Source organism: Labrus mixtus, chromosome 11 (assembly GCF_963584025.1).
Source record: "Labrus mixtus chromosome 11, fLabMix1.1, whole genome shotgun sequence".
NCBI lineage: Eukaryota > Metazoa > Chordata > Actinopteri > Labriformes > Labridae > Labrus > Labrus mixtus.
Window position 1 is genome coordinate 132,501 of NC_083622.1, and position 27,500 is coordinate 160,000.

Genomic DNA, 27,500 nt, shown 5'->3' on the forward strand with positions numbered 1-27,500 from the left:
ACTCTCAGAACAAAGGTCAACGAGCAGCAGGAGAGCTGCTGCAGCCCTGCTCTGCCCAAAGATCATGAGAAAAAACACAAAAAGGTTGCAGAGAGTGGGGGGTTGGGGAGGGTGCAAAGACAGAGAGGAAGAGAGAGAGAGGGGGGGGGGATGGAGAGAGAGAGAGAGAGAGGGGGGGGGCATGGATGAATAAAGTGACAAAAGATAAAAAACTCACCCATCTTTGAGCTCTGATCAGATCCTGCAGGTCTCACTCTGGTCCCCCTTCAGTTCAGATCCACTACTGAAAAGCTGGAGGGGCTTAACTTGTCTCACATCATGACAGAGCCAATCAGAGAAGAGGGGCGGGGCTTACACTGTAGTCGGACAGCCCGGATGTTAACCCTCCAAAGCCCAAAAAGTTTAATCGAAGAACTCAAATAAAGATCAAAAGTTAAAGAAAGTTTTTAAATTCTGAATCATATTGACCTCAAAACTCCTCTGAGTCACACCACTGATCGGTTAACAATATTCAGCAGTTTGCTGCAATTTCTTGTCTGTAATTGGTTAGTATGCGCTGACTAATATTCAAGAGTGGAAGAGTGAAGTATACCCACTTCTTTAGGCACCACTGCACCTGGCTGCAGAATGTTAAAGGGATGATTTATGATGTTTTTATCAAGAAGTGAAATAAAGCAGAAACAGTCAGCAGGTCTCAGACTGTCCATCAAGAGACAACCTCCAGTATTTAAAAATGAGGGCAACGCTTAAGTTCTTTAACCTGCAGTTCCACCAGTGTCCACTAGAGTCTGTCTCCTGCAGTGAGTCAGTCCCCATAGAGCTCTATGTTAAAATGTCCAACTTTACAGCTGCAGTTCCTCCAGTGTCCACTAGAGTCTGTCTCCTGCAGTGAGTCAGTCCCCATAGAGCTCTATGTTAAAATGTCCAACTTTACAGCTGCAGTTCCTCCAGTGTCCACTAGAGTCTGTCTCCTGCAGTGAGTCAGTCCCCATAGCGACCAGACTGTAATGTTTACAGTCTGGTAGAAAAACAGTTTTGGGTCTCTACAGCTCATTTCTCTCTTCTACTTTAAGGGCTGAATGTTTATAACACACCAGTTTACGTTATGTGTGGCCTCTTTGAGTGACAGGTGGGTGTGTTAGCTGTTTGTCAGGAGGTCTAAGCCCAGCCTCAGCTTCTGTTTCTACACTGAAGTCAGGTAGAGTCAGTATGAGTTTCCATGGCGACCGTCATCATTGGGTTTCATGACGCCTCTACAGAGATTATCCTGACACCTGCTGACTGCTGTACGTCGAACCACAACTAGTGATAAAGAGCTCTAAGACTTCAAAACCTGAACTACCCCTTTAACTTTAACTCAGCAGTCCTCCACAGAGTGAGAGACGCATCTATAACAAGTTGTGAAAAAGTGATTTGGGGCGTGTCTGACTGCATGTGGCGACTCAGAATGCTAAATGGGGCGTAGAGGATGATGTCTCTCAACCCTCCATAACGTCTAAAACTCCATTCGACTGTTTCAGCAAATAAAGAACTATTCTGAACTGAGGGGCAGGAGCTCAGCTGTTTCCCGGTGTGATGTCTATCTTCATGGCGTGTCCTCCAAAGATCAGGAACATGGCTCCACAGACCTCAGACCAGGTTTCAGGTCTTCATAGTACGCCCCACCTTTGTGCCTGACCACACCTCCTTTGAAGACAAACATCAACGGGCACTCAGGTAGGCGCTACCAAATGAATCTTTAACTAGCGATGGCGTTCGATGGAAAATAGAAAAGGACGCCAGGTGGACGATAGGGTCCTTAATGATCTGATGAATAAACACAATAAAAGTAAAAACTGAAGACAGAGATTCAAAATGTAAGATATTTATTATTATTATTTCATGATGAACATCTTTTTTTCTTTACATCAGCACCAAGAAAACGCCATCAGGCAGACTTCCAATCAGAAGCCAGGATTCATCTGACAGATAACATCTAAATAAAAACAGGAAGCCAACAATTAGCGTTTCATCCTCTGAAAGGTCTAGGCTCTGGTCACATGACCGTCCTAACTCAAGGCCAGCCAATCAGCTTCCAGAACTCTTTCCTATCATATAAACAGGAAACAGCTGACGTTAGAGCGCCACAGCGTGATCTGTAAACTCAAAAACAAAGAGTTTCTGTTTCTCAGGACCCTTCAGTGAATGCTTCAAAGGACCCTCTGTTTAAAGGTACCTCTTACAGACATGTTAGCATCACAGGTTAGCATCTGCATCTGCATCTGTTTCAGCACCCCCTTCAGCAGCTGTCAGGGAACCCTTTTGCTTACTTTACACTGTAGAAACTGCGTCAAGCTAACTCATAGAGCCCATTTCAAGGTTCCCGTTTATATGTTGTAATGAATCATTTTACATTTCTTATTGAGATACACATTAGCTTCCATTACCGGGTATGATTGAGAGACTGTTTTGAGGTACCCTTCAGCTTCTGGTACAAAGTAAGCCTTAAGCATTTTAGCTTTCTTCTTCTTGGTTCCCTTTCATTTTTAGTAACCCTGAAGCATCTTCTTTGAGTATCCTCTGAATGTTCCCATTGTTCTCGAATATTGAGCTTTTAGCTTTAGTGTTTCCAGGTACCCTGTAGAAGACGTTCCCCAGGTACCCTGTAGGAGACGTTCCCCAGGTACCCTGTAGGAGACGTTCCCCAGGTACCCTGTAGAACATGTTCCCCAGGTACCCTGTAGGAGACGTTCCCCAGGTACCCTGTAGGAGACGTTCCCCAGGTACCCTGTAGGAGACGTTCCCCAGGTACCCTGGAGAAAACGTTCCCCAGGTGCCCTGTAGAAGACGTTCCCCAGGTACCCTGTAGAACATGTTCTCCAGGTGCCCTGTAGGAGACGTTCCCCAGGTACCCTGTAGAACACGTTCCCAGGTACCCTGGAGAAAACGTTCCCCAGGTGCCCTGTAGAACACGTTCCCAGGTACCCTGGAGAAAACGTTCCCCAGGTGCCCTGTAGGAGACGTTCCCCAGGTACCCTGTAGAACACGTTCCCAGGTACCCTGGAGAAAACGTTCCCCAGGTGCCCTGTAGAACACGTTCCCAGGTACCCTGGAGAAAACGTTCCCCAGGTGCCCTGTAGAAGACGTTCCCCAGGTACCCTGTAGAACATGTTCCCATGGAGGTTCGTTGAAGCTGATTGGCCGGTCTGAAGGTAGAGAACCCTAACCCTTCTTCTAAAGTTAAAGGTAATGAAGGTCATGTGATAACGAAAGAAAGAATCACACCCTTTTTAAAAAAAATGCAGAAACAAGACAGCTTAAGTCTTCAGTTTTTCTATACAAACAATTGACAAGGTTTCGAAGCACTTGTTGAGTCCACTGTCTCCCATATTCAGATTCAGATTCAACATGACAATATGGTCTGCAACTGTAACGGATGATTAACCCCCCAAACAGGCTTCTGCTGTGGTTACTTTATATCAGATTCAAATCCTCCATATTGTCATCATTTGTTTCTGGGCGAACTGGTTGGATGGGTTGGGATGGAACAGTCCTTTCCCAAAGTGCTTTCCGATATCTGGCGATACACCAGACGTCCCCTCAGACTCGTCTCAGGGTGTCGGTGCAGTATTTACAGGACATTTCTAAATGTGACCATTGTCCGTTCAGCGTTCGTCTATTCTGTCATTGTCCTCGCTGTCTGCCTCCACGCCTTCGGTCCTGCTCTTTATCTTCCATTCATCTCCTACCTCCTCTCCTATCACTATCCTAGTCTCTCGTCTCTCCTTGCTAATCTCCTTACTGTCCTCCTCTATCTCCTTTCCTTCCTCCTCACTATCCTCCTCAAGCTTCTTCACTCCTTCTTCCCTGGCCTGCTTTGTCTCCTTCCCTTCGTCCTTGCTGTCTTCCTCTAGCTTTCTAATCTCCTTTTTGTCTTCTATATTTTTGTTGGACTCGGCTCCTGGCTTTCCCCGGCCCTCCTCCTGTCCTTCCTTTGTTTGCTCTTCCATCTCTTTGTTGTTGTCTTGTGTCTCTTGGCCTAACTCCTCCTTGTCCTTCTTTGTCTCCTTCTCCACATCCTCCTGTTTCTCCTGTGATTTCTCTTGCCTGTCACCATGATCTTGATCCTCCTCCTCTGTGTCTTCCAGCTCAGGAACCTCAGGAGAATATGCCTCCAAAGCTTCAGTTCCCAGCAGAGTCTCTGTCAGGGTCATCAGGAGCTCTGACTGGATGTCCTCTGGTTTCTTACTCTTTGTCTCATTCTCCTCTTTATCTTCCACTTCCTGCTCTTTCCTCTCAGGCAGCAGGCCTGTGAGGTCGAACGACCTCTTCCAGAGCTGTGGGAGTTGATGAAGGCGTGTTATACCTTCAACTAACCAGTCCACCAGCTTCTGGGCCACGTTTGCTTGGAGTTGGTTCGGTGACGTTTCCTCCAGCTCTCTCGGGTTAGCAGCTATGTACTTTGCCCAACGTGATAGAAGGAATCGCTGCAGAATGGGCTTCATGCAGACCTCAAGAGGCTGCAGACGGAGGGAGCAGCCTCCAGGAATCACCGCAGGGAGGGTCCCCGATCCACTAATGGCAGTAAGGAATGTTTCTCCCAGGTGTTCCCTGTGTCGGTCTAACACCAGTATGGATTTAGTGGGCTCAGTGAGACCAGACACGTACTGGAGCCACACCTTGTTCGTCCACAGATCCAAGGCATCTTCTACTGACAGACCTTCTGGCTTGGCCTCAAGAAGAATGAACTCTGGCAGGACTCTGGCAGCTAGCTGTCTGTTTACCAGCACCAGGGATGGCAACATGGTGCCATCGGCCAGCACGGTCAGGTACACAGTGACCAGAGGGAGAGTTCCAGTGAGCTCCACAGCATCCGAGCGACAAGACTTGTCCTGAACTAACCTCAGATCCACAAAGAGAGAGAGTTCATCCATTATAGCTACAGTCCTGTCTGAGAGCTTTTGGACCTGGAACACCTTCTTGGTAAAATCCCTGAACAACTTGATCTTAGCCTCCAGAGAAAGAGGCAGGGTGCGAGCCAGAGAGGCTGACCTACCGATGGTCTGAATGCCGAGTCGGTGCCGCACCATGAAGCTGACTGCCCAGTCATAGGAGATACGGAAAGAGTCACTGAACGCACCCTTCTTCTTCAGGGTGGACGCCTTGTGGAACAGGTTGCTCTCAGTAATGGGAAGCTGCTGCTCATGCATGGACAGCACCCAGGCCACCATGCGGTCCTCCCCGCCTGTTTGAAGCTTCTGTTCATTTTGCCTCGAACGTTTTCTGGCCTCCTTCAGCCAGGACCCAATGAGCTGAATCTCTGTGGTGAAGACCCTGGAGGCTTGCCGGACTCCGTCACACAGAGCGGATAACACAATCCTCAGTTGACGGGCGGTGAGGGAGTCGTCTCGCTCTTTAGGGGTGGACAAAACGGCTGCCGGTAGGATTTGACTGTTGGTTGTTGACGGCACAGGAGACGTCAAATGTTTCTCTTCTTTGGCAACGTCTTCATTCATTTCTTCACATTCTTGATCCAGGTCATCGAGATCCTCCAGCCTCTCATCGTCAGAAAAGTCAAAGTCCTCCACAGGGGCCATCGCATCGTCCTCGCCGTGCTTAACCTCATCCACCACGACAGCTCCACTGCAGCACAGACAAACATCAAAATCAAATATCAGCAACATGTTCCAACAAACTAATGGCAAATAAATCAAACATATTGCTATAAATTCCCTGAAGAACTTACCTCATTCTGTCCTTCACAAAGCCAACTTTTGTCGATCCTGTAAAGACATAAAACAAGCACCTTAAATACTACAACATAAAACGTAGTGAGAGTAGCAATAAACCATCTTCACTAATGAAAAAGTGCTGACCTCTGTTCAATGGGGACATGCCATGAAACTCCCAGAAGCAGCTGGGCAGACTGCACAGGTTGGCTTTGCAGATGATGCAGCCGTACACGCTCTCATGGCGGATGTTCTTCAGGTTGCAGTTCCGACATCGTTTGGAGATGCTGCTGACCTTCGCCATTCGATGTCTTTGTTTGACTGCCTCCACTGTCACTTCTGACCTCGTGGCACGGGAGCTGGCAATCTCCATGGTCTCAAAGTATTTCTGAGCACATTTGGCGAGCTGGTTGCCTAAACGCTTGCGGAAGTTGACCTGAGTGAAAAGTCCGTCCTGCACCCACGGTGGTGGATTGTCCTTACGGCTCTCCCGCAGCACAATGAACGCGTTGACCACACTCATGTTCACCAGGAACCAGAAGAGGCTGCGCCAGTGTCGGTCCTGAGGGATTCCTCCGAGCGGGTTGCAGGCCAGCAGCTGCTTGCAGATGTCGACCCCTCGCATGTTTTCCTGCAGGAGGCGGAAGGCCATAGGCCGGTCGATCGGGTCCAGACCGCCGACTTTGGTCTGAGATCTTCTCCAAACGGTGTCTGCCTCACCTGGAGCAGCATTCGTCGACAAACAGCCCATCTCCTTGGTGTCTCTCCAGCGGGTGGCCAGTAAAGGACCAAACTGTCTCTGTAGGAAGTCCCCAGGTTTCTCCAGCTGACCCTCCTCCCACAGCTCTCTGGGCAGGATGGGGTTGGGTGGGGGGAAAGAGCTTGAAGCGTAGATGCCCTGGTCTAGAAGCTTTTGCATTAAGGGGACAGAAGTGAGGGAGTTAGCCAGGTAGATCTGGTGGTGATTGTCCTCCAAACCCTTCACTAGCTCAGGGACCACTGTGAAACCAGGCTCCTGGCCCCCCTTGTCCCCACCCTGGATGAAGAAGCGGTGGCAGTAGCCAGACTTTGAGTCACAGAGCAGCCACACCTGAGGCTGAGTCTTTGGGGTTCCCTTTGCACTGCAGCCCTCCTCCTCCTCCAGGCTGGGCAGCAGAGCCCTGTCGATGGTCAGGCAGCAGTTGGCTCTGTAGGTGTTCCACATGGCATCACCCAGGATCTCCAGCATGGGTCTGAAGATGTGCAGAGGGTCACTGGGCCTGCTGGTGCCTCGATACTCGTCTGTGGTGAAGCTGCCCATGCGGATGTTGTTAGCGATCCCTTTGAAGCGTTTGAAGCTCATGGTGCGGTAGAAAGTGTAGCTGTTGTCAAAGTGACTCCAGGACCAGTACTGTGTAGGGTCGGGGAGGTTCTGGATCCCCATCAGGATCGCCAGGCCGATGAAACCTTTGACCTCATGTGTGGTGATGGGAACCCAGTCAGGTGAGCAGGAGCCCAGGTAGCGGCAGGTCTTAGCATGAGCATTGGTCTCTTTGGTTATCAGATCAAACATGGCGGCAGGGAAGAGCAGACTGAAGAAGTCGATGGCGTCGCTGTTCTTTGACAGCTGATGTCGAGGGCCACTGCTCTGTGTGAACGGCAGGATGGTGAACTTTGAACTTTCTGTTGGATGTTCCCAACTATCTGCTGACCTCCACGATGGGTCAGGTAACTCCTTGTTGTTGTTGATTGATTCCTTCTCCTCTGAAGGACGCCGCTCGTCACCATCACAGAACTGGATATCCGGTTCAACGAAGGCTGAAAAACAAGAAGTCGATTTATTACTCATACTGACAGAATGATCAAATATGAACACATCTGTCTAAACTTGCTAAGTGTCCTGCACCATATTATTACTAGGTTCATAAAGAGCGCGTTCACATAAAAGGGGCGGAGCTATCTTCATATAACCTATCACAATCATCACTGAGTCTCCCGTCAGCAGATCATCATATCTAACAAACTATATTAATAATATAAAGAGGTTTAAAACTAACCCAGAGACTAAAGTTACACAGCTGCAGAAAAAAGAAACATCAGAGTATTAATGTCCAAACTACAGATGATTATATTTCAGTGCCATCGTTACCTTGAAGATAATAACTCCTGTTTTTTCTCTGAACTGGATGTGAGTCTCTGACTCTTTCATGTGGAGAGTATAACAGTTTGAGAAGTTACATTTCAGCTCTGATGATAACAAACAGAGCGGCATGGAGACACTAAACATTCATATGAAAATATAATTCAAAGACATCAGAAGATATTCATCATTTAACATCTTAAAAACACTTTTTTTAGTCTCTGTTGAAGGATGAAATATGATATCAGTTCAAAATAATCATTCACTTTACGGACTATAATGTTATTATACAGGACTCCTCCCCCCTCTCCATCAAGACATCTGATTGGTCAGTGGGCGGAGACTTCCTCGGGTTGATCTCGAGGCTGTGTGTTTTTTTCTTTATTTATGTTGTTTTTGTGAACTTTTTTACATCAGCTCTTTCAGCAAAGATAACTTGTGACCGAAATACACTTTTGGACATAAAGAGACTGGTCACAAACACAGTTTCCAACGATGATCAGTGGTTGCCGGTCGAACTCCTGCGTAACACAACACAGGACAGGAACAATGGCCGGGGGAGGAAAAAGCACAGCGGAAGACGAGGTGGTGTCCGAACTCAGGCCCACCGCCCACCCCTGCCAAGCATCCTTCTTGCCAACGTCCAGTCCCTGGATAACAAGATGGATGATCTGAGGGGTAAAATACCAACGGGACATGAGGGACTGTAACATCATCTGCCTGACGGAAACATGGCTCACTCCTGTGGTGCCGGATCAAGCCATCATGCCATCGGACTCGTTCTGTGTTTCGCAAGGACAGGACGGAGGAATCTGGCAAGTCAAAGGGTGGAGGGGTTTGTTTTATGACCAGCTGGTGTAACCCACAGAACATTAAACCTCTCTCCAACTCCTGCTCGCCACATCTGGAGCACATAACCATCCTGTGCCGTCCATTTCACCTCCCCCGGGAATTCACTTCGGTCATTGCTACATCTGTTTACATTCCACCACAAGCGGACACGGACACAGCTTTATCGGACATGCATGACGTGCTGTGCCGGCACCAAAACAAACATCCGAATGCTGCCCTCATCGTGGCTGGGGATTTTAACAAGGCGAACCTGAAGAAGGTTATGCCGAACTTTTTCCAACACGTCACTTGCTCCACCAGGGGCAACAATACACTGGATCACTGCTACACGCCATTCAAAGAGGGCTACACGCCATTCAAAGAGGGCTACACGCCATTCAAAGAGGGCTACAAGGCGACTTTCCTGCCCCCACTGGGTAAATCAGACCATTCCGCCATTTACCTTTTGCCAAGGTACAAACAGATGATTGTACGTGAAAAGGTGGTGACGAGGCAGGTTAGGCGCTGGAACGACCAATCAGAGGCTACGCTGCGAGACGCTCTGGATGACGTCGACTGGGGCGTGTTCCAATCCAGCTCGAGTGACGTAGACGAGTTTACGGACTTCATAGCACGAGTTGTGACGGACTTCATAGCAACGCTGGTAGACGACGCCGGTCCCATGATGTCTGTCCGGGTTTTCCCGAACCAGAAGCCATGGGTGGATAAATCTATCCACACCGCTGTGAACGAACGGACCGCTTCATACAACTCGTCACTTCTCACCGGCAGGACGGAGGAATACAAAGCGGCGTCTTACAGACTGAGACGAGCAGTGAAAGACGCTAAGCGGAGGTACAGGGACAAAGTGGAATCACAGTTCCAGCAGCGTGATTCAAGGAGCTTGTGGCAAAGAGCCCATGTCTCGGTGAGTGAAGACGCTGCTCTGACTGACAAACTGAATGACTTTTATGCGCGATTCGAGGCTAACGCTAGCACCGCTAACGTTAGCATGCCAATTGATGCAGCCAGCAGGATCTCCGAGGCCGGAGCAGCAGACTCGCACCCGCTCACTGTGTCAGAGCACGCCGTGAGGAGGACACTGAGAAAGGTAAACACCAGGAAGGCTGCCGGGCCAGATGGTATTTCTGGCAGAGTGCTGAAGTCCTGTGCCAACCTGTTAGCTCCAGTGTTTACCACCATCTTCAACCTCTCCCTGAGTCAGTCTGTGGTCCCCACATGCCTGAAAAAAGCCATTATTGTCCCTGTACCAAAGAATGCCTCTCCAGCTTGCCTTAATGACTATCGCCCAGTAGCACTCACCTCAGAAGTAATGAAGTGCTTTGAGAGACTCATCAAGATGCAAATCTGCTCCTTGCTCCCCGAGTCTCTGGATCCACTTCAGTTCACACACAGACTAAACAGATCCACAGATGATGCTGTCTCCCAGGTACTGCACACCACCCTCACCCATCTGGACAGAAGGAAGGGGGACTATGTGAGACTGTTGTTCATTGATTTTAAATCAGCTTTCAACACCATAGTCCCCGCCCACCTCCATTCCAAGCTGATCATCCTTGGACTTAACACCTCCCTGTGGATCCTGGACTTCCTGACGAACAGATCCCAGGTGGTCAGAGTGGGCAGACACACCTCCAGCCCCTGCACCCTCAACACCGGAGCACCACAGGGCTGTGTCCTCAGCCCCCTGCTCTTCATCCTGTACACACATGACTGTGTGGCCACAAGCAGCTCCAACATCATCGTGAAATTTGCAGATGACACGGTGGTTGTTGGTCGCATCAGCAACAATGATGAGCAGACGTATACGGGGGAGGTTGGAAACCTGTCACAGTGGAGCCAGGACAGCAACCTGCTCCTGAACGTCAGCAAAACCAAGGAGCTGATTGTGGACTTCAGGAGAGGACAGCAGAGGGATTACACCCCACTGAGAATTGATGGGACGCTGGTGGAGAGGGTGTGCAGCTTCCAGTACCTGGGGGTGCACATCTCTGAGGATTTAACATGGACAACCCACATAGACAGTCAGGTGAAGAGGGCGAGGCAGCGCCTCTATCACCTCAGACAGCTGAGGAAATTCAAAGTCTCTCTGAAGGTCCTGAAGACTTTTTATTCCGGAGCGGTGGAGAGTGTGCTGACTGGAAACATCACCCAGTGGTACGGGAACAGCACTGTACGTGACCGAAGAGCCCTGCAGAGGGTGCTGAAGTCAGCAGAGCGTACCATGGGTACAACACTCCCCACCCTCCAGGACATCTTCACAAGGAGGAGCACAGCCAGGGCGAGGATCATGAGTGATCCCCACCACCCAGGTAACAGACTGAATATGGCTACCCTCTGGCAGGCGCCTTCGACACATCAAGGCGAACACAGAAAGTCTCAGGAAGAGCTTCTTTCCTCAGGCTGTCCGGACTGTTAACTCCACTCTCCTCAGTTAAAAACAAAACAGAACTGTGACTACATGATGCACACACACCACACATTCCAATCTGCACATTGCACTTTGACACCCTGGACACTTTACACTGTTTACATTACTCTATATTTTATATTTTGTACATTCAAATAATTCATTTTTTATTTTTTACATTATATTCTATTTTACTGTATATATGTGTATTAGTAATTTGAGTGTTTATTGCATGGCCTTGCGGAACAGTCCTTACATTTCACTGCACATCTGTATGAGCATGTGACAAATAAAAATCTTGAATCTTGAATCTCATAACTTGAACATAACCGCTGCTCTGGAGCAGGTTAGGTGTGCAGCATAAGTTACCATGGTGATATACCCAGGTAACCCTGAAGTGACCTCGCTAACCCCAAATCCTGCTTCTTAGTCCCAACCCGAGACAGGAGAGGACTGTCAGTCTGCCGTCTCCTCTCTGAACTGTTTGAATCTTCCACTCTCAGGACAAAAATATCAATCTGTTCTATTTTTAGAGCAGTTTTTGTAAATTGGACATTTTCGCCCTCCAATGTCTAAACAGGGAACTACATTTTAAATCTGATGCTACACAAAAACTAACAATGCATCAAAGTCAATATTTTGGATAATCTTTGACATATCCAAGACTGATTTAAAAATAAATCCCCCAGCCACCAAATATTTGTTATATGGAAAATAACTAATTTTTGTGTGTTTTTGTTAAATAACAACAGTGACATCAAGTAATCAAACTAGCATTTAAAGGGTTAAATTCCTAAAAATGATTGAATGTTTGGTAGTTTTGAGCAGGGCTGAAGTTGTTTAAGACATTTATGCAGAAAAAAGTAGGAAAAAATATCAATCTGTTCTATTTTTATAGCAGTTTTTTGGCATGGACATTTTTGTCCTTAGTAACTTAAGAGGGTCGTAAATTCAAGTGATGCCTGAGGGTTAATATAACGACTCTTCCAGATTACAGTCTTTCTCTGTAATGTGCTTTAGACCTGGCTGAATCATTACATAAACACATTGTTCAGATACAGCTCTCTGCTGGATGGGAGGAGTGACCCTCACTTTGGCTCGGGCCGGGAGCTGGACGGCGTCCAGGCTGAGGAGAACGACATGTGTGCATACCTCCGGAGCAGATAGCTATCAGTGAGTGTTGATGGTTTCAGGTCACACAGAGTTTAAGCTACATGCTAACACAACACTGTTTGTAAAAACAGTTTGTCTCAGAAATGTTTCCTACGGGATTCAAACGGGTCAGAGTAGACAGCGACAAACTCTGATCATACGAAATCACGTGTTTTTAAATGGCACCATCCCAAATATTTTAATAATCGACGACAAAAAAGTACCAAAACTGTCAAGAAAAAAAAAAAACTTCAGACAAAGTGAGAGAGAGTGAGAGACTCTAATTGGCTGTTCTAAAACTCTTTTTAACACATTGGACAGAATCAACCAAAAAACAAAGCAGGTTAGAACATTATCTAAATAGAGATTACACAGTGGCAGAATATCTGAACACTGTGACTGATTCAAAGCTGAGGAAATGTTTGCCCACGTACAGACTCAGTGATTGGATGAGACAGCGGTGTCGATGAGGTCAAACATTTTAGATTTTTGAAAAATAAAGAACAGTCGTTACTCCTGCTCTGGAGAAGGAAGTGTTCATCTTTCACAGCTTGTAGTGAGTCGTCTTTATTATTGAGCATCTTTGACTATTGGCCACCATTACCGTTTGTGTGTGTGTGTGAGGTAGTGTGTGTGTGTGAGGTAGTGTGTGTGTGTCTGTTTGCGTTTATGTGTCTGTGTGTCTGTGTGTATGTTTGTGTTAATGTGTGTGTGTGTGTGTGTGTGTGTGTATGTTTGTGTGTGTGTGTGTCTGTGTGTGTGTGTGTGTGTGTGTATGTTTGTGTTAATGTGTGTGTGTGTGTGTGTGTGTTAGTGTTAAAGAGGTCATATTATGCCCTTTTTGGGGTTCATATATTTAATCTATGTATCTACTAAAGTATGTTCACAATAGCTAAAGTTTGAAAAAAGTGTCTGTTTTCATGTACTGCCGCTCCATGCACCGGCTCTCTTCTGACTCTCTCTCTAAGGCTCTGAAGTGACCACGTTCAGAGTCCCCACGTGTGCCAAGTATGATCTGATTGGTCGGCCTGTCGGCTCTGCCGTAATCGGTCAGTTGCTCAGCCACTCTGGCTCCGAGGGCCGGGGAGCAAAAACATTAGAACCTTAGCACTACTGTGCTACCGCAGGCTACGGCATATCGTGGGCGTGCTACAGAAGTTAACGGGCGTGCAACATGAGCTGCTGGGCCACAACGAGCCAATGGGCTTAGATCAGTGATCTCACACTGACAAGACGTCACACTGACATTTTTTTTTTCGAGGGGGGCTAGAACCGAGCGTTACATGCAGCTAATGCTACAGCTAACAGGAGGACGTAGGAGAAGCCACGTTTCCGCGGACTTTGAATTTTTGCACATAGATGTGCGTAAACATGCAGAAGGACACATGGAAAACACACTAAAGGGCATATAAAACCAGAAAAAGAAGAATATGGGCCCTTTAATGTGTGTCTGTGTGTGTGTGTATAGTCTTACTGCGGGTCCGGCAGGTGGCGCTGTAGTGCTCTGGGTTGCTCAGCAGGTGTTCCGCCATCTGATCAGCAGAGCGAGGCGTGAAGTCGCAGTGCGAGCAGCGCAGCATGAACACGCTGAGGACACACAAAGGTCACAAAGGTGAACACAGAGCTGTGACCTGTGAGCGCGATGACATCATCAAAGCCATCACCTGTGAATGCAGTGTTTCCTACACACGATACCTGTGCGGGCCGCACAGGGAGAGATAGATATGGTCCACTGTCCGTTCATCCCTCTTGTAAATGAAACTCCTTACAAAACTGAAGTTTGTCATGGCTTTGTCTTTTTTAATTTTAATGTACAGCAGCTTGATGCTGGACTCCTATCAATATCAGAATATTGAGTGGAACTTTTCAAAACGTGAGGTTGTTGCAAAAACTAAATTAATTTAGAGGGGAATACACATTTGATATAAATACAAGCCTAATATTAAAATATACCCTAAGATAAGAGTGAAAAAAAAAAGGTATGTCAATCCCCTGACTGACGAGTGACCGAGGAGTGACTGACAAGTGATTGACAAGTGACAGACGAGTGACTGAAGAGTGACTGAGGAGTGACCGACGAGTGATTTACATGTGACTGAAGATTGACCGACGAGTGACTGAAGAGTGACTGATGAGTGAGTGACGAGTGATTTATGAGTGATTGAGGAGTGACCGACGAGTGACTGAAGAGTTACCGACGAGTGACTGATGAGTGATTGACATGTGATCGACAAGTGACTGAAGATTGACTGACGAGTGATTTATGAGTGATTGAGGAGTGACCGACGAGTGACAGACGATTGACTGACGAGTGACTGAAGAGTGATTGACGAGTGACCGACGATTGATTGATGAGTGACTGAAGAGTGATTGACGAGTGACTTGAGTGACCGACGATTGACTGACGAGTGATTGATGAGTGACAGACGAGTGACTGAAGAGTGATTGACGAGTGACCGACGATTAACTGAGGAGTGACAGACGAGTGACTGAAGAATGATTGACGAGTGACAGACGAGTGACTGAAGAGTGACTGAGGAGTAACAGACAAGTGACTGACGATTGACTGACGAGTGACTGATGAGTGATTGACGAGTGACTGACGAGTGATTGATGAGTGACTGACGAGTGATTGAGGAGTGATTGAGGAGTGACTGACGAGTGACTGAAGAGTGACTGATGAGTGATTGACATGTGATCGACAAGTGACTGAAGATTGACTGAAGAGTGACTGAGGAGTGACCGACGAGTGATTGACATGTGACTGAAGATTGACCGACGAGTGACCGACGAGTGACTGATGAGTGAGTGACAAGTGATTTATGAGTGATTGAGGAGTGACCGACGAGTGACTGGAGAGTTACCGATGAGTAACTGATGAGTGATTGACATGTGATCGACAAGTGACTGAAGATTGACTGATGAGTGACTGATGAGTGATTGAGGAGTGACTGACAAGTGACTGACGAGTGACTGATGAGTGACTGACGAGTGATTTATGAGTGATTGATGAGTGATTGAGGAGTGACTGACGAGTGACTGATGAGTGATTTATGAGTGATTGAGGAGTGACCGACGAGTGACAGACGATTGACTGACGAGTGACTGAAGAGTGATTGACGAGTGACCGACGATTGATTGATGAGTGACTGAAGAGTGATTGACGAGTGACTTGAGTGACCGACGATTGACTGACGAGTGATTGATGAGTGACAGACGAGTGACTGAAGAGTGATTGACGAGTGACCGACGATTAACTGAGGAGTGACAGACGAGTGACCGACGATTACCGAGGAGTGACTGAGGAGTGACAGACGAGTGACTGAAGAATGATTGACGAGTGACAGACGAGTGACTGAAGAGTGACTGAGGAGTAACAGACAAGTGACTGACGATTGACTGACAAGTGACTGATGAGTGATTGAGGAGTGACCGACGAGTGACTGAAGAGTTACCGACGAGTGACTGATGAGTGATTGACATGTGATCGACAAGTGACTGAAGATTGACTGACGAGTGATTTATGAGTGATTGAGGAGTGACCGACGAGTGACAGACGATTGACTGACGAGTGACTGAAGAGTGATTGACGAGTGACCGACGATTGATTGATGAGTGACTGAAGAGTGATTGACGAGTGACTTGAGTGACCGACGATTGACTGACGAGTGATTGATGAGTGACAGACGAGTGACTGAAGAGTGATTGACGAGTGACCGACGATTAACTGAGGAGTGACAGACGAGTGACTGAAGAATGATTGACGAGTGACAGACGAGTGACTGAAGAGTGACTGAGGAGTAACAGACAAGTGACTGACGATTGACTGACGAGTGACTGATGAGTGATTGACGAGTGACTGACGAGTGATTGATGAGTGACTGACGAGTGATTGAGGAGTGATTGAGGAGTGACTGACGAGTGACTGAAGAGTGACTGATGAGTGATTGACATGTGATCGACAAGTGACTGAAGATTGACTGAAGAGTGACTGAGGAGTGACCGACGAGTGATTGACATGTGACTGAAGATTGACCGACGAGTGACCGACGAGTGACTGATGAGTGAGTGACAAGTGATTTATGAGTGATTGAGGAGTGACCGACGAGTGACTGGAGAGTTACCGATGAGTAACTGATGAGTGATTGACATGTGATCGACAAGTGACTGAAGATTGACTGATGAGTGACTGATGAGTGATTGAGGAGTGACTGACAAGTGACTGACGAGTGACTGATGAGTGACTGACGAGTGATTTATGAGTGATTGATGAGTGATTGAGGAGTGACTGACGAGTGACTGATGAGTGATTTATGAGTGATTGAGGAGTGACCGACGAGTGACAGACGATTGACTGACGAGTGACTGAAGAGTGATTGACGAGTGACCGACGATTGATTGATGAGTGACTGAAGAGTGATTGACGAGTGACTTGAGTGACCGACGATTGACTGACGAGTGATTGATGAGTGACAGACGAGTGACTGAAGAGTGATTGACGAGTGACCGACGATTAACTGAGGAGTGACAGACGAGTGACCGACGATTACCGAGGAGTGACTGAGGAGTGACAGACGAGTGACTGAAGAATGATTGACGAGTGACAGACGAGTGACTGAAGAGTGACTGAGGAGTAACAGACAAGTGACTGACGATTGACTGACAAGTGACTGATGAGTGATTGAGGAGTGACTGACGAGTGATTGATGAGTGACTGACGAGTGATTGAGGAGTGATTGAGGAGTGACTGACGAGTGACTGAAGAGTGACTGATGAGTGATTGACATGTGATCGACAAGTGACTGAAGATTGACTGATGAGTGACTGATGAGTGACTGATGAGTGATTGAGGAGTGACCGACGAGTGACTGAAGAGTGACCGACGAGTGACTGATGAGTGATTGACATGTGATCGACAAGTGACTGAAGATTGACTGATGAGTGACTGATGAGTGATTGATGAGTGATTGAGGAGTGACTGACGAGTGACTGACGAGTGATTGAGGAGTGACTGATGAGTGATTGATGAGTGACTGACGAGTGACTGATGAGTGATTGATGAGTGATTGACGAGTGATTGAGGAGTGACTGAAGAGTGATTGATGAGTGACTGACAAGTGACAGGCGAGTGACTGAAGATAGACTGAAGAGTGACTGACGAGTGACCGACGATTGACTGACGAGTGATTGAAGAGTGACCGACGAGTGACTGACGAGTGATTGATGAGTGACTGACGATTGACTGACGAGTGACTGAAGAGTGACTTATGAGTGACCGACGATTGACTGACGAGTGATTGAAGAGTGACTGACGAGTGACAGACGAGTGACTGATGAGTGATTGACGAGTGACCGACGATTGACTGAGGAGTGACCGAGGAGTGACTGAGGAGTGACTGAAGAATGATTGAGGAGTGACTGAAGAGTGATTGACGAGTGACAGACAAGTGACTCACGATTGACTGACGAGTGACTGATGAGTGATTGAGGAGTGACTGAGGATTGATTGAGGAGTAACTGACGATTGACTGAGGAGTGACTGATGAGTGATTGAGGAGTGACTGAGGAGTGACTGATGAGTGATTGAGGAGTGACTGACGAGTGATTGAGGAATGACTGAGGAGTGATTTAGGAGTGACTGACGAGTGATTGATGAGTGACTGAGGAATGATTGAGGAGTGACTGAAGAGTGATTGACGATGGACTGATGAGTGACTGACGAGTGACCGAAGAGTGATTGAGGAGTGACTGACGAGTGATTGAGGAGTGACTGATGAGTGACTGACGAGTGATTGAGGAGTGACTGATGAGGGACTGACGAGTGATTGAGGAGTGACTGATGAGTGACTGACGAGTGACTGATGAGTGATTGAGGAGTGACTGATGAGTGATTGAGGAGTGACTGACGAGTGACTGACGAGTGATGGATCTGGCACTCTCACCATGGAGGAGGTCGTCTGTGCAGAGGAAGAACTCCGTCTTTGGATCTGGGCACGTGGTGACTGAAACAACAAGATTTAGACATCAATCAGTGAATAGATTCCTCTGCATGCTGACATCATCCAGGAGATTCCTTACTGTATCATGTGAGAGGCGTACGCTCTGGAGCAGCAGCTGCTGTACGGACACAGCAGGCAGCGGACGTGTGTCGGGTAATGGGCGGAGAAGTCCGAGGCGTCAGTCCCACACTCCAAACACAGGAGGCGCTCCTCCTCACAGAAAGAACTCCTGAGGAAAGAGGAGAGCTAGCCTCGGTGTGTAATCATATGTTTCAGCTGTTTCATCTCTTCAAACCAGCAGACTCCATCTGTAAAGACTGAGACTGAAGAACCGGAGATGCTGCTCTACAGACGCTTCAATCTCTTAGTTTGTTTGTGTTATTATGAAGTGAGCTCAATAATCTGACCTGTGGACGGGGACTCGTCGGCTGATCGGCCTCTTGGTTGGTGATCGAGGACATTTGGAGGACATGGGACTCCTCTGGATCAGAGACTTTGGATGCTCTGTCTTGATGTTGATTGGCTGGATGAGGGGGGAGGGGCTCTGTAGCTGCCTGACACCTGCTGATGTCATCATAGGCCTGATCTTCCCATAGGTCCTGATGGTCACCTTTGACCCCGGCGGCAGTCCTTCTAGCTGAGCTGGTCGACGGAAGCTGCGATGGTTTTCCAGTTTGTGCTGCATCTTATCTTTAAGGAAGACGAACTGCAGACGACACCTGTTACAGTGGAAGGCCTGGCTCACCTGAGAGTGAGAGAGAGAGAGAGAGAGGAAAAGAGAGACAGAGAGATAGAGAGAGAGACAGAGAGAGAGAAACACACAGTTATGTGGTGTGTGAGGTTACCTGCTGATTGTTCTGTGGGATCAAGGTGTGTGAGGTTACCTGGTGTCTTAGCAGGTGTTGCTGGTAGCTGGTGGGGTTTCTGGTCACCTTCAGACAGAACACGCACAGCAGGAAGCGAGAGTCTCTGTGGAAGCTGGTGAAGTGCTGCACGACGTCTGAGTAGAAGGACGAGCGATACGAACACACCTGGCAGATGTAGGGCATCTCACCTGGTTTGTGGTTGGACTTCATGTGGTTTAGGAAGGCTGGCTCGTTGTCGAACGCCCACTCACAAATGCGACACATACCTGAGAGAGAGTGAGAGAGAGAGAGAGCATTCATTCATAACAATAATAATAATCATTAATTTCACATGTAAATTATTATATTGAGCATTGAATATTTTGCTTTGGCAACATGTTGAACCCAGACATTGTGTGTGTGTGTGTGTGTGTGTGTGTGTGTGTGTGTGTGTGTGTGTGTGTGTGTGTGTGTGTGTGTGTGTGTCTGTCCAGGTGTGGTTCTTACAGGAGGAGAGGGTGGGGCCGTGCACCTGGTCCTGGTGGCTCCTCAGCTGAGCCGGAGACGAGAACTGACGGTAACAGAACTTACAGCAACTCCTCGAATCAGCATCTCCTCCTCCTGTGAGGTCAGAGTGCAGGAGCATGTGCTGCATCAACCTGCACACACACAAAGTTTAAATTCTGTTATTGTGACCACACTGCGTCCAGGTGTGCGTGTGCAGGTCACATACAGGTGACCTCACCTCAGGTTGTTCTGGGCCAGGTGATTACAGATCTGACAGGTGAAGGTGGACGTTTTGATCCCCAGTGGGTGTGGCTTCCTCAGACTCAGGTCGCCTTCATAAGTCCCGTAATAAAACTCCTCCACACTCATTACCACCCTGGGGGGGCTGGAGGTCGGCGCCGAGGTTACACTGGAGGTAGTGACCACAGAGGGGGAGGAGCCAGGAGCTGGTGACACACAAACACACACAAACTGTCATGAAGAGGTAACCATGGCAAGTAGTCATTATACAAGTCAGTCGAGTCATCGGTCGAGTTGTCGGTCGTCGAGTGAGTCGTCAGGCGAGTTGTCAGTCGGGTCGTCTGTCGGGTCGTCAGTCGAGTCGTCAGTCGGGTCGTCAGTCGAGTCGTCACTAGACAAGTTATAAGGCTGACTGTAGGACTCCAGTCAAGACCTCGAGTCCACATTGAGCCCAGATTTTGTGGACTTGTGACTTGACCTCGGGCTCTGATGACTCAGGTCTTGATGAGCAGAGTAAAAGTGTGACATCATACCTCTGCTTAATGACATCACTCTGGAGACGCCATTGGCCGAGCCAGAGGGAAGGGCGGGGGATCCTGCCAGCTTCAGGGAGTTGGCCATCTTCAGCTTAACTGTAAAAAAAAAGAAACATTATCAAACAAAGGTTCAACAAGTCAGATATCCTCAACCTGTCCAGGGACTGACCGGATCCTGGCGTGCTGGTGTGGATGGTCAGTGTGGGGGGCAGCTGCATGGCTGTGAAGGGGGAGCCAGGCTGGGTGGGACCTCTGGAGGGGGCGGGGCCTGATTTGGTCTGTCCTGGGGACAGGCCCACACTGGGACGTACCAACTGACCCAATGAGGGGGCTGTGGGGACAGGAAACAGCTGATTAATGATCAGATCACCTATAATCAATAATCAGATCAGGTGTGTTACTGATCAGGTATGTGTCTGATCAGGTGTGTGATTGATCGGGTGTATGTTTGATCGGGTGTGTGTTTGATCAGGTGTGTGTTTGTTCAGGTGTGTTACTGATCAGGTGTGTTATTGATCAGGTGTGTGATTGATCAGGTGTGTGTTTGATCAGGTGTGTTACTGATCAGGTGTGTGTTTGATCAGGTGTGTGTTTGATCAGGTGTGTTTGATCAGGTGTGTTACTGATCAGGTGTGTGTTTTATCAGGTGTGTTACTGATCAGGTGTGTTTGATCAGGTGTTTGTTTGATCAGGTGTGTGTGTGATCAGGTGTGTTACTGATCAGGTGTGTGTTTGATCAGGTGTGTGTGTGATCAGGTGTGTTACTGATCAGGTGTGTTTGATCAGGTGTGTTTGATCAGGTGTGTGTTTGATCAGGTGTGTTACTGATCAGGTGTGTGTTTGATCAGGTGTGTGATTGATCAGGTGTGTGTTTGATCAGGTGTGTGTTTGATCAGGTGTGTTACTGATCAGGTGTGTTTGATCAGGTGTGTGTTTGATCAGGTGTGTTACTGATCAGGTGTGTTTGATCAGGTGTGTTACTGATCAGGTGTGTGTTTGATCAGGTGTGTGTTTGATCAGGTGTGTGTTTGATCAGGTGTGTTACTGATCAGGTGTGTTACTGATCAGGTGTGTTTGATCAGGTGTGTGTTTGATCAGGTGTGTGTGTGATCAGGTGTGTGTTTGATCAAGTGTGTGTTTGATCAGGTGTGTGTTTGATCGGATGTGGGTGGAGTTCGGGGTCGTACACTGGATGAGCGTGAGCGGCTGCATCGTCTGACCCGGCTGCAGGTTCAGCAGAAGAGGAGTGCCATGGTTCATCACTGGGAAACCCTGTACATAGACACAAACAGATGACATCACAGCTGTGACATCACAGCCAGGGAACCAATAGGAGAACATCTTTATGTCTATAATTCTTTTTCATAGTGATGCAGAGCGCCACCGTCATGACTGTCTCAGTATCAGGGCAACATGTTCAGTGTCATGACTGACCAATAAGACGCACCTGCTGACAGTGATGTCACAGTACACACAGACAAACAGGAAGTGTGTAAGCCCCCTGCAGAGAAGCACTGGGTGCATTTGTTTTCATACCTGTGTGGTGAACAGGAAGGGTGTGGCGTTGCCAGACCCTGGGGCTGCTGGGAGGAGGAACGTCCCCCCTGCTGTCTGTGTAAGGATGAGGGGCGGGGCCTGAGCCATCTGGGGTGGGGCTGAAGACACAGGTGTGGAGGGGGAGGAGAGGTGGGGCACTGAAGATGAAGAGGAGTTGATGTAGGAGGGAGGAAGGGGAGGCATCACGGAGACAAGCTGAGGAGAACGAGCTGAGAAGAAAACACAAAGTTTATAAAGAGAGAAAGTTTCTCACACACATGCACACACACACACCTGCGCACACACACACACCTGCGCACACACACACACACACACACACACACACACACACACACACACACACACACACACACACACACACACACACACACACACACACACACACACACACACACACACACACACACACACACACACACACACACACACACACACACACACACACACACACACACACACACACACACACACACCTACCTGTTGGAGCAGGTGTGCTGGATGGACGGGAGCTTGGGGGCGGAGTCTCAGAGGCAGGCAGTGGAGAGAGAGAGTCTTCCACTAGAGAAGCGCACACACACACACACACACACACACACACACACACACACAGATGTTATCACAGCACATCCCTCCACAGTGAGTTCTCTGTAGTGTGTGTGTGTCAGTGTGTTACAGCGTGTGTGTCAGTGTTTGTTACAGTGTGTTACAGCGTGTGTTACAGTGTGTAACAGTGTTTAACAGTGTTTGCTACAGTGTTTGTTACAGTGTGTGTTACAGTGTGTGTATGTGTGTGTTACAGTGTTTGTTACAGTGTGTATGTGTGTGTTACAGTGTGTGTTACAGTGTGTATGTGTGTGTTACAGTGTTTAACAGTGTTTGTTACAGTGTGTGTGTCAGTGTGTGTTACAGCGTGTGTGTCAGTGTGTGTTACAGCGTGTATTACAGTGTGTGTGTCAGTGTGTGTGACAGTGTGTGTGTCAGTGTGTGTTACAGCGTGTGTGTCAGTGTGTATTACAGTGTGTGTGTCAGTGTGTGTTACAGCATGTGTGTCAGTGTGTATTACAGTGTGTGTGTCAGTGTGTGTTACAGCGTGTGTGTTACAGCGTGTGTGTCAGTGTGTGTTACAGTGTGTGTGTCAGTGTGTATTACAGTGTGTGTGTCAGTGTGTATTACAGTGTGTGTCAGTGTGTGTTACAGCGTGTGTGTCAGTGTGTGTTACAGCGTGTGTGTCAGTGTGTGTTACAGTGTGTGTGTCAGTGTGTATTACAGTGTGTTACAGTGTGTGTTACAGCGTGTGTGTCAGTGTGTATTACAGTGTGTGTGTCAGTGTGTATTACAGCGTGTGTGTCAGTGTGTGTTACAGCGTGTGTGTCAGTGTGTGTTACAGTGTGTGTGTGTGTGTGTCAGTGTGTGTTACAGTGTGTGTGTCAGTGTGTATTTGTGTGTCACAGTGTTTGTTACAGTGTGTTACAGTGTATTTGTGTGTTACAGTGTTTGTTACAGTGTGTTACAGTGTATTTGTGTGTCACAGTGTTTGTTACAGTGTGTTACAGTGTATTTGTGTGTTACAGTGTTTATTTGTGTGTTACAGTGTGTATTTGTGTGTCACAGTGTTTGTTACAGTGTGTGTTACAGTTTTTAACAGTGTTTGTTACAGTGTGTATTTGTGTGTCACAGTGTGTGTTACAGTGTGTGTTACAGTGTGTATGTGTGTATTACAGTGTGTGTCACAGTGTGTGTTACAGTGTGTGTATGTGTGTGTTACAGTGTGTATTTGTGTGTTACAGTGTCTATGTGTGTGTCACAGTGTTTGTTACAGTGTGTGTTACAGTGTATTTGTGTGTTACAGTGTGTATTACAGTGTTTGTTACAGTGTATTTGTGTGTTAGTGTGTATTACAGTGTTTGTTACAGTGTGTGTTACAGTGTATTTGTGTGTTACAGTGTGTATTTGTGTGTTAGAGTGTGTATTACAGTGTTTGTTACAGTGTGTTTGTGTGTTACAGTGTGTATTTGTGTGTATGTGTGTGTTACAGTGTGTATTTGTGTGTCACAGTGTTTGTTACAGTGTGTTACAGTGTGTATTTGTGTGTTACAGTGTGTATTTGTGTGTCACAGTGTTTGTTACAGTGTGTGTGTCTATGTGTGTATTACAGTGTTTATGTGTGTGTTACAGTGTTTGTTACAGTGTGTATTTGTGTGTCACAGTGTTTGTTACAGTGTGTGTTACAGTGTGTATGTTACAGTGTGTATGTGTGTGTTACAGTGTGTATGTGTGTGTTACAGTGTGTATTACAGTGTGTGTTACAGTTTTTAACAGTGTTTGTTACAGTGTGTGTTACAGTGTGTATTACAGTGTGTGTTACAGTTTTTAACAGTGTTTGTTACAGCGTGTGTGTCAGTGTGTATTACATTGTGTGTGTCAGTGTGTATTACAGTGTGTGTGTCAGTGTGTATTACAGTGTGTTACAGCGTGTGTTTGTCAGTGTGTGTTACAGTGTGTGTGTGTCAGTGTGTATTACAGTGTGTGTGTGTCAGTGTGTATTACAGTGTGTTACAGTGTGTATTTGTGTGTCACAGTGTTTGTTACAGTGTGTTACAGTGTATTTGTGTGTTACAGTGTGTATTTGTGTGTTACAGTGTGTATTTGTGTGGCACAGTGTTTGTTACAGTGTGTGTTACAGTTTTTAACAGTGTTTGTTACAGTGTGTATTTGTGTGTCACAGTGTGTATTACAGTGTGTGTTACAGTTTTTAACAGTGTTTGTTACAGTGTGTATTTGTGTGTCACAGTGTGTGTGTTACAGTGTGTGTTACAGTGTGTATGTGTGTATTACAGTGTGTGTCACAGTGTGTGTTACAGTGTGTGTTACAGTGTGTATGTGTGTGTTACAGTGTGTATTTCTGTGTTACAGTGTATTTGTGTGTTACAGTGTGTATGTGTGTGTCACAGTGTTTGTTACAGTGTGTGTTACAGTGTATTTGTGTGTTACAGTGTGTATTACAGTGTTTGTTACAGTGTGTGTTACAGTGTATTTGTGTGTTACAGTGTGTATGTGTGTGTTACAGTGTGTATTACAGTGTTTGTTACAGTGTGTGTTACAGTGTATTTGTGTGTTACAGTGTGTATTTGTGTGTTACAGGGTGTATGTGTGTGTTACAGTGTGTATTTGTGTGTCAGTGTTTGTTACAGTGTGTATTTGTGTGTCACAGTGTTTGTTACAGTGTGTGTTACAATGTGTGTATGTGTGTATTACAGTGTTTATGTGTGTGTTACAGTGTTTGTTACAGTGTGTATTTGTGTGTCACAGTGTTTGTTACAGTGTGTGTTACAGTGTGTATGTTACAGTGTGTATGTGTGTATTACAGTGTGTATGTGTGTTACAGTGTGTATTACAGTGTTTGTTACAGTGTGTGTTACAGTGTATTTGTGTGTTACAGTGTGTATTACAGTGTTTGTTACAGTGTGTTACAGTGTATTTGTGTGTTACAGTGTGTATTTGTGTGTTACAGTGTGTATGTGTGTGTTACAGTGTTTGTTACAGTGTGTTACAGTGTGTATTTGTGTGTTACAGTGTGTATTTGTGTGTCACAGTGTTTGTTACAGTGTGTGTTACAATGTGTGTATTACAGTGTTTATGTGTGTGTTACAGTGTTTGTTACAGTGTGTATTTGTGTGTCACAGTGTTTGTTACAGTGTGTGTTACAGTGTGTATGTGTGTATTACAGTGTGTATGTGTGTGTGTATGTGTGTGTTACAGTGTGTATTACAATGTGTGTTACAGTTTTTAACAGTGTTTGTTACAGTGTGTGTTACAGTGTGTATTACAGTGTGTGTTACAGTTTTTAACAGTGTGTGTTACAGTGTGTATGTGGTATTACAGTGTGTGTCACAGTGTGTGTTACAGTGTGTGTTACAGTGTGTATGTGTGTGTTACAGTGTGTATTTGTGTGTTACAGTGTATTTGTGTGTTACAGTGTGTATGTGTGTGTCACAGTGTTTGTTACAGTGTGTGTTACAGTGTATTTGTGTGTTACAGTGTGTATTACAGTGTTTGTTACAGTGTGTGTTACAGTGTATTTGTGTGTTACAGTGTGTATGTGTGTGTTACAGTGTGTATTACAGTGTTTGTTACAGTGTGTGTTACAGTGTATTTGTGTGTTACAGTGTGTATTTGTGTGTTACAGGGTGTATGTGTGTGTTACAGTGTGTATTTGTGTGTCAGTGTTTGTTACAGTGTGTTACAGTGTGTATTTGTGTGTCACAGTGTTTGTTACAGTGTGTGTTACAATGTGTGTATGTGTGTATTACAGTGTTTATGTGTGTGTTACAGTGTTTGTTACAGTGTGTATTTGTGTGTCACAGTGTTTGTTACAGTGTGTGTTACAGTGTGTATGTTACAGTGTGTATGTGTGTATTACAGTGTGTATGTGTGTTACAGTGTGTATTACAGTGTTTGTTACAGTGTGTGTTACAGTGTATTTGTGTGTTACAGTGTGTATTACAGTGTTTGTTACAGTGTGTTACAGTGTATTTGTGTGTTACAGTGTGTATTTGTGTGTTACAGTGTGTATGTGTGTGTTACAGTGTTTGTTACAGTGTGTTACAGTGTGTATTTGTGTGTTACAGTGTGTATTTGTGTGTCACAGTGTTTGTTACAGTGTGTGTTACAATGTGTGTATTACAGTGTTTATGTGTGTGTTACAGTGTTTGTTACAGTGTGTATTTGTGTGTCACAGTGTTTGTTACAGTGTGTGTTACAGTGTGTATGTTACAGTGTGTATGTGTGTATTACAGTGTGTATGTGTGTGTGTATGTGTGTGTTACAGTGTGTATTACAATGTGTGTTACAGTTTTTAACAGTGTTTATTACAGTGTGTGTTACAGTGTGTATTACAGTGTGTGTTACAGTTTTTAACAGTGTTTGTTACAGTGTGTATTTGTGTGTCACAATGTGCGTCACAGTGTGTGTTACAGTGTCACAGTGTGTATTACAGTGTGTGTTGTTCTCACTTGGCTCGCAGTAGCTCTCCATGAACTCCATCTCGTCCTCCTCCACGCTGTCGTCCACCTGTTGCCATGGCTCCAGCTCCTCCTCCTCACACTCCATGAACAACTCTGTATCCATGTTGCTATGGAAACCACAAGAGACAGTTGACTTCATGATGACATCATTATCATCAACATCACCCCCAAAAGTACAAACCCAGACCCCAAGTTTTGCTTAGTCCCGCCCTCCTGTGCTGTGATTGGCAGGGAGCTCAGTCACTCTACAGGACGACGTTATGATGAGAATATGTGCGTTTCTATCAATGCTACATGTACATGCCACAGTTGTTTATATTTTTATGTATTTTTCACTTCACTGTGGGTTTGATGTTTATGTGACTTGTGTGTCACATCTCTCTGATATCTTTTATGATAACTTCTGAATAGTGTCTATAATATGCTTCATTTCTCGGGGCGATCAGTCATGTAATTTCAGGAGTTCATGTGATGCTCCAGGTATCAGGCTCATGTTTCTCTCTGTATATCAGGCTCTGTTGTTTATATCACATGACCTGTCAGGTGACCTC

At 46.5% G+C, this 27,500-nt stretch overlaps 2 protein-coding genes across 3 annotated transcripts in view; both read right to left on the minus strand.

The window, feature by feature from the left end:
• Positions 1–313, minus strand: part of selenbp1 (selenium binding protein 1) — a 15,576-nt gene extending 15,263 nt beyond the window's left edge. The window contains exon 1 of the mRNA XM_061049445.1: positions 218–313. Within this exon, the coding sequence (XP_060905428.1) occupies positions 218–221 (4 nt within the window). The 5' untranslated portion in view covers positions 222–313. The remainder of the gene's footprint in view (positions 1–217) is intronic.
• Positions 314–1,848: 1,535 nt separating this feature from the next.
• The window catches only part of pogzb (pogo transposable element derived with ZNF domain b), a 26,488-nt gene continuing 836 nt past the window's right edge, over positions 1,849–27,500 (minus strand). The window contains exons 2-18 of one of the 2 annotated variants that reach the window (XM_061049447.1): positions 26,938–27,056; positions 22,403–22,483; positions 21,905–22,134; positions 21,556–21,640; positions 20,538–20,699; positions 20,366–20,464; positions 19,831–20,038; positions 19,593–19,744; positions 19,125–19,372; positions 18,648–18,985; positions 18,320–18,469; positions 18,184–18,243; positions 13,716–13,828; positions 5,856–7,505; positions 5,726–5,762; positions 3,088–5,622; positions 1,849–2,916 (exon numbers count right to left, since the gene is read on the minus strand). In XM_061049447.1, coding sequence (XP_060905430.1) covers positions 3,645–5,622; positions 5,726–5,762; positions 5,856–7,505; positions 13,716–13,828; positions 18,184–18,243; positions 18,320–18,469; positions 18,648–18,985; positions 19,125–19,372; positions 19,593–19,744; positions 19,831–20,038; positions 20,366–20,464; positions 20,538–20,699; positions 21,556–21,640; positions 21,905–22,134; positions 22,403–22,483; positions 26,938–27,052 — 5,706 coding nt within the window. In that variant the 5' untranslated portion in view covers positions 27,053–27,056 and the 3' untranslated portion in view covers positions 1,849–2,916; positions 3,088–3,644. Of the gene's footprint in view, positions 2,917–3,087; positions 5,623–5,725; positions 5,763–5,855; positions 7,506–13,715; positions 13,829–18,183; positions 18,244–18,319; positions 18,470–18,647; positions 18,986–19,124; positions 19,373–19,592; positions 19,745–19,830; positions 20,039–20,365; positions 20,465–20,537; positions 20,700–21,555; positions 21,641–21,904; positions 22,135–22,402; positions 22,484–26,937; positions 27,057–27,500 lie in introns of those variants that run through there. The other variant, XM_061049448.1, reaches the window with a different exon arrangement.